The 13,226-nt window shown below is 34.9% G+C and overlaps 1 protein-coding gene across 5 annotated transcripts in view; it reads right to left on the reverse strand.

The window, feature by feature from the left end:
• Positions 1–8,203: 8,203 nt before the first annotated feature.
• Positions 8,204–13,226, reverse strand: part of DAGLA (diacylglycerol lipase alpha) — a 92,829-nt gene continuing 87,806 nt past the window's right edge. For all 5 annotated transcript variants that reach the window (XM_034420184.3, XM_034420186.3, XM_034420187.3 and 2 more), the window contains 4 exons: positions 12,867–13,063; positions 11,980–12,109; positions 10,959–11,140; positions 8,204–10,763 (listed from right to left, as the gene is read on the reverse strand). In XM_034420184.3, coding sequence (XP_034276075.1) covers positions 9,839–10,763; positions 10,959–11,140; positions 11,980–12,109; positions 12,867–13,063 — 1,434 coding nt within the window. In that variant the 3' untranslated portion in view covers positions 8,204–9,838. The remainder of the gene's footprint in view (positions 10,764–10,958; positions 11,141–11,979; positions 12,110–12,866; positions 13,064–13,226) is intronic.

A 13,226-nucleotide genomic window follows, 5' to 3' on the forward strand; every position in this document is an offset into this window, starting at 1 on the left:
GACCAAGGGGGAAAAATAAAAGAGAAAATAGCATATAAACAAGGTAGCAATTTCCTCAATGATAGTTGGATTTAATCTAAGACTGTTCTGCTTATACCCATGAAACTCAATGCTTCCTTCCCCCTCAATGAAATTACACATCTATTATTGTAACATACTCCCTGGGTTGCTTCCTTCTGCAAAGAAATACATATAAGAACAAAATATATCAGAAATGACACCTGGCAAGAGTTAAAGAAGAAATTGCCATCAAGTAGGACACTAGGAACCAAGAAAGTAATTTTATGTCTATTTATATTCTATCTTATTCTTTATATTCTATCTTATTCCTTGCCCATTCTTGTTATAATCCTTCATGAACAACTTCAGAGGTTTGCCATAGAAGTCTTTCCTAAAATATATCAATATTTGAGCAACATTTGAAGAAAATAGAAAGAGGCCAGTGTCAGATTAACCTGTGAGTTGGCCATGATCGTATTGTGTAATATTTTGGCTCCCAGTCCATTTCATAATCTTAAATCCTAAATAGTTTAAATTTCCTCAGAGACTTAAATCTGAGTAGCCCCATTTTAAAAAGCGAGGCAGGTGATGCTCTAGAAATAGTCTCTAAACTCCAGCACTGCCATATTTTCAGCACTGTCTACATTTCTGTCTGCCTAATTTTCTAAAATGTTTATATTAAGTAAAAAATACCTTCACCACTAATATTTTATCGACTGTGTGTGCTAGGTTTTTTTATTTTTAAACATTACTGTTCCTTATATATTACTGCCTATCTTTTTTGTAAATTAGAATATATCTTAATGCTTGATAAAAAATACCACATACAAATAATAAAAGTGAATCAGGTCAATTGTCGGTACCTTAATCTCAGAGCCGCTCCAAATGTTTCTAGCACAGCCCTTTCTTGACCTTGAGAGGCTTCACCCAGTATACCAGTGGGCCTTGGCATACAAAAGGGTGAAGGATATATTTTTGGTCCAACCTAAATCTACATGCTACTCCATGGACATTTGATATAATGGTGAGGGGAATTATCATTCATTTTGTCAGAGTTGCTAAAGCTTTTAATATCTGGATGTTCATGTTATGGCAGTTCAGTATTACTAAATAGCAGATTACATATGAAATCAAGGAAAGATTACAAGGAAAGGATTTCAGATGACAAAGGTATATTCCAAATTTTAAAGTGGTGAGTGAAAGATAGCCTTTTTTCTTCCTGAAAGTTATACACAGCAGAAATTTTGTTTCTATGGAGAGAGTGTTACCAAAAAATGAAGAAAATATACATTCAGTTCAGCAATGAATTGAAAGAGAATATTCCAACTGTACTGTTATTACAGATACAAAACCCAGCTCTATAGTTCTCCAATAATGTACCATCAGACTACGTACGTTTTTATAAATTTATCGTGAATTGGAAGCTTCAATGGGAAGTCACAGCAGAAGTGCTTCTCATGTTCATACAAATGTAGATTAATGATTTCCATGTTATATTTGATGTTAAAGAGCTCTATAACCAGGTTTCTATGATGCATCATATTACCATGCACTGCTCTTGCTACAATGTGCCTCTTTAAACAGCTAGGGTTTACCCATAATGAAATAAATTTCAGATAACAGTGAAACTGTTTTAACCAAACAGTCAATTAATCCATGTTCTTTGTGGAACCTCAAAAGTTATTTTACAAAAGTAAGGTTTTTCACAAAAAACGCAATATGTAATCCACAATAAATAGGAGAGTAATTTAAATTACTTACCAATAAGAAATAAGGTTTACAATGGCCATAACAATATACTACTTCACAATGATTTTAAAATAAGTAGATTTTCATTTGTATATAATGGTGCTGAACAACTAGACCATCTGAGATACAAAGAAGGCTAATACTTCTCTGACTTTTCTACAAAATTTATTTCAGTCAAAGTTCAAATGAGGTCAAATGGACTGCAAAACTTTGAATTATCATTAGATAACAGCAAAGATACAGAAACTGGGTAAATCTTTGTTGTCATCTAGTGGTAATCTTGTTTTCAAGCAGTTCAAATTTAAGTGCAGTTAACTAATTCAACCAATATTAATTTAACAAAATCCAATGCTATTAAAAACAGCCTATTTCTAGGCACTGTGATTGTATTTTCAGTTAATCACATATGATATGTTGTGCCTGAGAAGTGGTGGTCTATTGGGTAGCTTGTTTAGAGACTTGCCTGAAGTTCATAGATGCGGAAAACAATAAATTATAAATAAAGACTGACAAATAGAGGCAGCATAATTTTGGTTGCAATGTATTTTGGGGATCGTTAACAGAAAGATGGAAGTGTTGGAGATAGAAAGGATATAAATGCACTAGCAGCCAAGACCTGGCTCTATAACAGATTTTTTTTAAGAATAAGACTGTTGCATGGGATTGGCATTTAACACCTATTTATATAAGATTATTTTATATCTATATCTATTACTACTACTATTACTACTACTATTACTACTACTACTACTACTACGGGTTTGAATGCTACTATTCTTGTCAGATATGTGCTTTATCATTTGAAGTTTGCAATGGGAGGAGCACAGCAGAATCCAAATGTAGTTAAATCAATAAAACTAACATAAAACTGCAGGGATTAACCAAAAGCAGTGAAAAAGTTACAAATAATTGTGCATTTTCTAAAATTGAGGAAATAAATGGCTTAAAACAGGAAAATATGAGATGCAAGGTTTTAGCATTCTTAATTCTTATTACATTATTAGTTATAAAATTTTCTCTTTATTTTTCTTAGAAGAGATTTATACCACTCTTGAATAAGAGATATACACATTCCCTATCCTTACGTGGCCTTAAAAAGAGGCAAAAGGATATGACCAAAGACAAAGAGCAGAACAGCAATTACGGTACGAATTAAGTACTAAGACACCAACATTCTAAAATAAATATATAGAAGTTTGCATAGCCAATGAATGGGAAAAATAAAAATAATGAACACACTGAAGTCTAAGCGCTTATTGAGAAAGAATTTTGTGTTTTTCTTCCATTGATAAAATCATTTATTATTTTAGAGCTGAGCATTTAAGGGAAAAAGCAAATTTAGCGTCAGGTAAGCAATCCAATCTTAGAATTTAAACAGTGAGAAATAGAAAACAAACTAGGCCTCGTCATTCAGCTTCTACTTGGCCAAAAAACTGAGAGAAGAAAGGAAAGGGAGAAAGATGATGAAATTTTATATAAATAAAGTTTTACATCATAGACTGTTATCTATGGTGTAAAATACCCAGAATAAATGACAAATTTGTTTAAAAAACAATAAAAAGGGGAAGTGCATCTTAAATATAAAATTGGATTACTATAAATTACTATAAATATAAAATTAAATTACTGATGCCAGGATAGCCTGCAGCAAAGCAAATTAGAGAAACTGAACTAAGAGATCTAAAAATTATTTTAATGTTAGCTGAGTTAAGGAAATAATCTGGGCTAAATTTAGCAGCATTCATGTTTTATTTACAATTCACTGTTCAATATTAGTTTTGAAAAATCTTGTGATAACAACTGAGGAGTTATTATTACTTACTATGTGCTTGAATATCCTACACAGTATGTTCTAAAAAGTGCTGACCCAGGAATTAAATCCCATGGTTAAAAGTATTGTTAAATTGAGGAAGCTAGATAAAGCTAGATAAAGATATTAACACAGAAAGGTGCCTCAGTTTGCTCACTGTGTCTCAGTGGGCAAGGTTGGCCTCCAGTTTTCAATTACTACATTTTTATAATAGGGTTCAGAATTGGATACAGTGATTCAATGCCATTATTGCCTTGGGTGAAAAATGTATTCCAGAGCTGATGACCTTTTGTCTATTCTCCATTAGAGCAGAAATTAAATAAAGTGTTTTATTTTCATTTCTCTAGAAGTTTCTAATCTCTGAAACTATGTACAAATCCTACCCCAACTTCTCCCACCTCTGCCTTCCAATTCCTTAAAGTTTGGCAATCACTTTGATGTGAAAGCATTTGGGGCTACGTCTCTAATGGGGTGCATGCACATGTGCAAATCTTCCCAGCTGACTGATGGTTTCATAACGATGTGCCTTCTGGACCACATAATCTGAATTATCCGAGTATACAAATAATGTTTAAAGGTAACATTTTTTCAGAACAGAATACACTATGTTCAATAAGATATATTAATTTGTATGTTTTGAGAGAACAAGCACATGGCAGAGATTTCAATATCTCAGTATCACTTACTACACCAACATTAATACTACTGTAGGTGCTAAAGAAAAAAATAATTACAATTCGGAAACAAAGGACATCAAGATAGATTGTGCAAAAATCCTGCATATTTCTGTTACACACGTTTCTAGGTTTTAATAGGCCCCAGGTTTTAGGCTTGAAATAAAATATTATTTAATTAAATATTATAAATTAAAATTTATGGAACATTAGTTGGATGTCTTCTGGTTAAATCATTTGGATATTTTTCAATTTAAATTTAAAACTTCCTAGAGCAAGCTTTAATCAAGGATTATTTTGCTAGTGTTGTTATTGTTTAAGTCATAAATCAATGGTAGAACACATAATCTGTCTCTATAAAATCCCTGATTCAATCTTTAACAAGTTCGAAACCCCCTGCCTGAGACACTGGAAAAACATGGCCGGAACAGCCAATCCTGGGCTGTATAGACTATGGAAATGTAAGATTGTTTCATAGGATTCCTTATGTACAATTTTATCTTTAGCAGTACACATTACACAGTAATAACCCCCACACCCCAAATATTAACAATGGACTTTTTAGCTGCCATCCATCACTTTTCCTATTAATTGAGAAGTCTTTTTGAATGCTAGCTTTGAACTAGAGACAACACATCAGGTTTCTTGAAACTGTAGGGCAAAGGAAGATTGTAGCATGTAGCCATTCCTCATATGTATGCTTTTTAAAGCTGATCTTTGATACTTCAAAATTACAGTTGCATAGTAAGAGAAATGGTAATTAATTGCACAAAAAAAAAAAAAAAAAAAAAAAAGACCCAGAGGTTTTCAAACTACATGAAGGAGAAATTATATGCTCATCAAAGGCATTATTCAGTAACACTTGTGTAATTGTATTTCCCATGGCAATCTGAAGAACAAAGGATATGCTATTTGGAAGAAGAATTGTAATTTGAATATGGTAATTTGAATACTTGGAAAACAGGCTTGGAACAACAGCACTCCCATGGATAGTTTTGAATTTTAAAATGTGGGAAAGCTTGATAACTGAGAAAACAGGTTTTTTGAAACAGTAAGGTGGCTCCAGTGCTAACTAAGATGAAATGATGGCAAAGAAAATGAGTATTTAGCATCAAGCATACAGGAGGAAATTTGATAAAATATAATTATAATCAACATGTTTGAAAAATTATAGAACAGGAAAGAAAAACTGCAGATTATTGAAAAGGAACAAAATTATGGAAAGATCAATGTATATTTAAAACCACATGAATTACCATAAAATGAAGTTTCCATTCTCCATATTTGGCACAAATCTTTCAATAATAGGATTTATGTCTGGAACAAACATGTTCAGAAGAACTAACATTAACACTATTGATCTGGGTAAATTTTAAGAACACCCCCTTTCAGTTATTTATAATGGAAACAACCTTCCACTAATTCATCAGAACATCAATAAATTATTTTAAGATGTGCAATTAATTAAACAAAATGCAAGTTTATGTACCTATTTCTGATTTTATTTGATAATGGCTACCCAATCACTGAAATTTTATTGTAATTTTTTTGTTTATACACTTATATTTAAGCACAATAAAAGACCTATTGATAAAATGTGTCACATATATTCTTTAGCTACATTCAGAGACTGACAGTTTGAACCCCCCACTTACTTTGTATTTTTTTTTTTAAATCTCTGTCCATTAGGCATAATCCTAATCCATACTGCTGTGCAAAAGATCCAGATTGCCTAGCTGTGCTAACTTGTAACATGTCATCTGAAAGATTGTGAGGGCATCTTTGGCAAAGCAGCATCAGCATATTTAAGGAACTTTTGCATTTAATACTTGTTAAAGTGCACAAATCCAATTTGCTAATGTAAATCAGATGGCCAACTCTGCTTCAAACATTCATCCGAGTGGTATAATTTCCATTCAAGATCTAATAACTATTAATGTAAAACAATAATAGATTGTAACTAAACAGAGTGGCACTTTTCAGACATAGGGGGGAAAATGATGAAAACCAATTCAGCAAGGCAGAGGGAGCATACATGCGAACAGTAGCATTATCTAGGAATGAAAGAGGTAGTACCACATTTAGGCATGAAACTCAACAGGCCACTGAATTTATATCAGTTGTAGATCATTTCCAGTTGAAAGAAATATTAATATTGCTGGATATGTTTATATACCACTTAGATTTATATTAAAATAGTCAACTAGCACTAAAAGAATATAATAAATAAGAATATAAGAGGCAAATGGAATGTTGTAAACTGACACAACTAAATGTTCCCAGTCAATTTCCATTTTACTATAGCCACTCAAGATTAGTTGAAGAATATGAGTCACCACAATGTGTTTTTCCTTTTTGAAGAAAAATCCCTAAATTATACAGATAAACTGGGATTCAGTTAGATAAATTCTTCCCGCCCCAGGCAAGAAAGTAAGCAAGAAAAATCTTAAGGACACTATCCAACAACTTTAAAATAAAAATAACAACAACCTCTAAGAAATGACAATAAAATCGCCTTCAGGTCAGACGTGACATTGTAGTGCAATAGCTTGATCTATCACCAGGAAAACAAATTAAATTCTTCTTCAAGCAAAGCTGCATCAGCTACCTGATTGTTTTCAGTACTCTCTAAATCTAAAATAATTATTTTAAGGAAGAACCTATATAATGTAACCTCAATATATATTTTTAATAACATTACTACAAATAATACATCATATAGGCTTCTTTCAATTATAAGCATAAACCCTCACCCCCCCCCCATCTGATGTTCTCATGACCTAGCGTGGGAAGATTATTTACTTTGTAAAGTGCTTTGATGTTTAAAGAATTATCTAGGTGCTAAGTATTAACTAGGACTATCATTAGATAACCATTGGATATTAGCAAAAACAGAAATATTAACTCTGGATTTTGCAAACCAGACATCATAGCCCTAAGATAACAACTGAATATAGTTCAATTTACAAAACATTGCTTTTATGTGATCAACTGACTTAAACCAACCAATTTAGATTATTCATCTCAGATCCTTACGCCACTCAATCTGGATCTGCACCTTAAACTTACCAATATCTCTTCTTTTCCAAATTTCACTGAAGTCTTTGTTATGTGCTTTCATCACAAAGAATACCTGAATGTTTGAAAGTATGAATTTACTTTTAATAGCTCAATGTTATTTCTACTTATTTATTATTTATTATATTTTATAATTTATTTGTTCTACTTATTATTATTTCTTTAGTGAAGAACATTTTGTTAGCCCAGGCCTAGGGTAGCACATATTTATGGTAATCTAAATGAGTGACAACAACTATTGTTGTGTTGTACTATGTACAAAAGACAGATTTTTTTTTGAAGATGGGCAGAATTGTTCTTGACTGATGCAAGTATTCTTGGAAAAAGAAGAACATTTGAAAACAAAGCTGTAAAACTGGGATGACCCTAAATCATTAAATTAACATTATTTTAAGTGTAGAAATTTATCATTCCAAAGGATAATCACTTTAAAATAGGGTTAACCTGTCTCATTTAAGGGCATATAAATCCCAAAGGCCCCAGTTTCAACAGTATCCTTCATATTGTAAAATCAGTTACATTAATGCAATGTAAATATACTATTTTATAACCAAATTTTGCAGCCCAATTCAATGCATTTTCTCAAATGGAAGTCACATGAGTCTACTGCAGACCTATTTCAAGTAAATTGCACTTATTTAAAATAAATGCAGTGTTAAAGTATAGAAGGCAACAACTTGAATGTAGACAGTCTCCTAGAAGTAAGACTGCAATTCTAAGCACACTTACCTGTGAAAAAAGTTTCACTGAGTCCACTGAGACTGTTTACAAGTAGATATGCAGGATTACATTATCTGTTACCACAAAGTGTACAGTTCTTCTCAATCTTCTTCACAATGTACACCTTCTAAGCATAACATAGCATACTAATCATTCATGGGAGCTTAAAAAATTCCTCAAAACCACTTTATTTTAACAGCCTACTCGGAGGCTTACAGCTGCAAACTTAAGGGATTTACTAAGGACATACTTCATGACCTGTAAGATGAGTCTAGTATATTTTGTAGAACCCAGACACAGTATATTGAACTAGTCTGAAGGTAAAAATTTGCTGTGGCATTGTCATATTCAGTTATATTTTAGTACAATACAAGATTATTGTATGTATGTAGATCAAGTATGTTTAATTTCTACATAAATGCTATTTCATCCCCAATTTCACCATTGGAAAATCCGTGCAATTTTACACAGTGTCACCCTGTTGTCATGAACTTAATTGTGAGCACCAAACTGCAGGATTAATAGCCGAGATGCGATTTCAGGAGCTGCTGCTGTGCAGTTACCTCATATTCTTAAGCCCATAATATTCAGTTGGGTGTTAGGATGCATACACAGAGGGTTAATGCCAACATTCCAGTCTTACTTTCTAGTAAGACTTACTTTCTAGTAAGGATAAGTAATAGCAATTCTTTTTACTTTTTCCATGGCTGAGTTAGGCCCCATGTCAATAGAGAAATGGGAAGGGCAGAAGCACATTTTCCCCACAAAAGTAGACATTTCCTGATTACCTCCCAAATGTTTAGTAGATCTGTAAACATATATGAGATTTCAATATGCAGTAAAAGTCCCTCTTTTTCCTGAATTCAGAGACAGACAATATTATACTGCAATTATAAATGGGAACAAAATAGTTCCATACTCAAGGACTTGGGGAATAATGCAGGGCATAGGCAAGCTTCTTGAAGAACAAAAGCTAGTTTAGACCAATCAATCCATGCAAATAAAGATGACAATTATACTAGAGAGCAAGATTGTCTCTATTTCATAGTGGTTTGGGGAGCTGTGCAATAATGTGAGACCCAAGAGACTGTTCACCCCTCCAGTGGGTGATGAAAGATGGAAATGACCTTCAACTCTCCAGCACACGTATTTTCTTTCTTCTTAGAAGAAGAGCAGATATCACTGAACACAGAGCTAATCGGAGGAGCACAGTTTGCCCCATCCCAATTCTCACTGCACCCAGTTAGGGTTTAGAGTGGGAGGCTGCATTCCTCTGGAACACAGTCAATGGCTATAAAACAGGAGAGCATGTCATAAAAAAAATCATGATGACAACAATAAACAGGTACTTGGATCAAACATGACACACTAGTGCAATAAAGCCCAATGTCACAATTTCCTTGATTTTGACATGACAATTGGGCATTATCAGACCTCAGTTACTCTAATCATCTAGCCCATGGACAGTAGTTCATAATTTCAGCAGGAAAGGCAATGAGTCTGCCTTCTTGTTAAAGAAATATGCTGAGGTAGGGAAACCAATCATCTAACTTCAGTGAACGAGACCCTGAAAAGCAGCAAGCTGCATTAGGCAGTGATTTTCTCCCTAACTAAAGAACATGACCCATGATGTGACATCCTTCATGCTGAAATCCTTTGTAGTGCCATTAGTGTAGCACCCAGGAAGGGAAACAATACTTCCCCATGCATTTTCACCCATTCTCACTTGCCAAGAGACCAGCTCCTCCAAGTGCTGTCCCAAGATTCACTATTATAGGATTAGGTATTCTGCACCTTCTCTCCTATATTAGAGGGCTGAGATCACAAGGTCTTCTTGTTTGGCAGGACTGGTCATATTTCCAGTGGGAGTGGAAGTCCGGATTTTGTTAGTGGTGAGGCATTCCTGGCTACTCATGCCTGTAGGAGTGAGGTCCATAAGCTCTCCAGAAGAACTCAGAGGGAAAGAAGGGGAAACAGATATGCCTGAGGAAGGATCTGTTGAGCCTGCAAATAACCTGGGGGGCTTTGGGACTAAGTTGGGTTCATACTGTGCTCTTAACAAGATCTCCTGGTCACTGACTGACTTGGGAATCTCAGCAAAATCACTGGTGCTGTCCGATACCATCATGCAGTAAATGTCCTGAAAGGAACTGCTTTTGCTGTCCAGGTTAAAGAGACTATCTATAAACTCCGCAAACTCCAACACTTGTGGGCTGGGGGCATCACTTAGCCTCCCATTTTGGAGAGTCAATTCTTCTGGAGTAAAGGAAATATGATCGGTATCACTACCAGCGCCTTCATCGCTGCATCGCCGCTGAGGAGTGGTGTCTCCACTGTTTTGCAGGCCCTCAGGAGGTTGAGTCTCCTGGGAGTGTTTGGAGAGGCTGTCAGCAGCAAGCAGTTCTGTCCGTGAGCTAAGAGAGGGGTTCTCCTCAGGAATTGCTGGATCAATATAAAAACAATGAGTTTCATCTTTTTCCATGACTGCATGGAGACTGGGTGAGCCACGGATGCTACGAAAACCAGAGGAACGCCTTGAATCAAAGCTATAGATGGATTCATTATCAGATAGGCTCTCCATTGTAGCAAGAGGAGCACGCCGGTCCTGCAGTTCTACAGACAGGCGTTCCTTGGTATCTAGTAGCAGGATCTCCACAGGATCCTTCTGCACTGGTGACAGAAGCTTGGTTTCATAAAACCCTTCCAAACTGATTTCAGAGTGAGCCTTACTCCTGCAAAAGGAGAATACAAATTATATGAGACTAAGATAAGACTAGACTATAATTTCCTGGAACAAGCTACAGAAGTGCATACAGAAGGCATGACTCTTTATGAAATTATGATATTCACCAACAGGATAGCAGGAAGGAATAAGATCACCAGCAGCCCTCGTAAGCCCTTCTAGAAAATCAGAGCCATATCCTTACTTAGTACTGCTGTTCCTTCTGTCCACTGTTATGTCTCCAATTCCAATCTGTACAGAAGGTCTACTAGGCAGGGGTTGATTCAGGAAGATTAATTCCGGGTTGAGGTCCACTTCTGTAGGACTCACCATCACTTTGGCTGCAGAAAGCAAAGCTGTTTTGCCCTTGTTGTAATTTTCTAGGACCTATGTAAAGTAAATTAGTGAATAATAACTTTGCTGTACTTTCATTTCTAATCTATCCTCTACTGTTGAGTAGTGTTAAACAAATGCTAAGACAAATGTAGATCACTTTAAAGTAGCCTATAACAGATCATGTGATTTGTAGTATAATTAAGTTCTTACCAATGGCAAGATGGATAAAAAAACCTATTATACTCTGGGCAAGTATCAGCTCAATATAATCAACAGACATTCAACTTGTTGCTCAAATGACAATTGCTCTCCCTTCATCTGGTCTCCTTGCTAATTACAGTAAACAATGGCATTCCAAAGTAATTTTCAGCAAGATATTATGGCAGATGTAAGTAAGTAAATGTAAGCACAGATCACTTTATCTTGGTCTGGTTTTATAAAAGTAATGCATTTGCATTTCTCAGAACATGAGCTAAACTGAACCGGTTTATGTATATGACCAAGTCCCTGGTGCTCTCTGAGCTTGTTTTCTTTCAGACATTTTATTACCCAAACATCATCAATGCATTGTGTACCGTGTTTCCCTGAAAATAAGACCTTGTCTTATATTTCTTTGAACCCTGAAATAAGCGCTTGGCCTTATTGCCATGTGCTCAAAAGCCTGATTGGGCTTATTATCAGGGGATGTCTTATTTTGGGGGAAACGGGGTACATGTGTCTGTTTTATATAAATGTAGATGCATTCATGAAAACTTTGTTACATTATGTTGTACTCTTTCTATATCTGTAAATCATAGAATCTATATTAGTTCTCCTCATCAAGACACTCAGCATAATGGGTCTAATTGTTCACTCATCATTCAATCCCAAAATCATTGAATGATTATTACCTTGTTAAGACCCTCCATTACTACATATGGCAGATGTTCATGTAGCATTGCTGGAGAAATTATCACTTCATTAAATGCCTTGTTGTCTCCCCAAATGGCAAAGTATGTAGGTTCTTCCTGATCACAGCAGCTGTAAAAGATATCAGATGAGGCAGTCATTAACCATCACTTCTAATTACTTTACCTCTTTCTGAGGCTACTGTGTGATATAAGCAAAATAAACACAAGAATTCATTCAAATCCTCTGCCTTGCAACTGCAGCGTTTTCCTTACATAACTTTTTAATTCAAGAATCAGGATGATTAATAAACTATTTCATTGCATAACACTGCATTTTATTGTATAAGTATATACCAATATTATACAATATATTTCCTTAGACACATGATTGTCAGTAGATATTAAGCATAACTGTATTGCAAAGCTAAAAAACTAATGAAAAAGCATCAGGAACATGTCCATATTGTACTTCTTAGCTGAACTATAATTAATCTGATTCAGAAATTCAACTTTGTAGCTTATCTTTCAACTAATAAAGCAGAGCTGCTTTGTATTGTGAATAGACAGTGAATTGCCTTTGTTTCAGGACTTTTAATTTTTGGTTAATTAAAATGACCAGCAACATTACTTGCAAACAATTTGGATGGGTGTTATCTTTATCCAGCTTTACATTTTTGGGTTACATTTGGAGTGGGAGAAGAGGAGAGATAATTATTTAATTTTTCTCTGTGTGTAGAACATGTAAAACAGAACCACAATTCCCTGGGAAGTAATTATGAAAATATATACAGCGTAGTAAGCATCACCAATATTAAAAGTTCTAAGAGATATTTTGAAAAAACAGACCTATATATTTCATCTTTGCTAGTCATTATTCTTCCACTTACCAGCACTGTTCAACAGGATGATTATGAACCACATGGATGATGTGCCCAGGAGGGTAGAGAGGTGTGCTGGCTGACAGGGCAATAGTTAAGTCACTAGGATGAGTCCAGAGGCGGTTACTGGTTATTGAGTTCCCTTCAGGCTCTTCAGGGAGCTCAGACTTGGGTATGCATTTGGTTGCACCAACTATGATTCTCCACTATCCAAGGGGAAAAAAAGGAATGAAGGAATGTGAACTGGACACTATTAAAAGCTAGCATATGAAAGAAAACAGGAGTCATACCTTTTCTCATGGTTTTAATCTTGAAAGTTTGTGTGTGTGTGTGTGTGTGTGTGTGTGTGTGTGTATCAGAAGCCACAGT

This window comes from Pantherophis guttatus, chromosome 1 (assembly GCF_059756535.1).
Source record: "Pantherophis guttatus breed Tessera chromosome 1, ASM5975653v1, whole genome shotgun sequence".
Classification (NCBI taxonomy): domain Eukaryota; kingdom Metazoa; phylum Chordata; class Lepidosauria; order Squamata; family Colubridae; genus Pantherophis; species Pantherophis guttatus.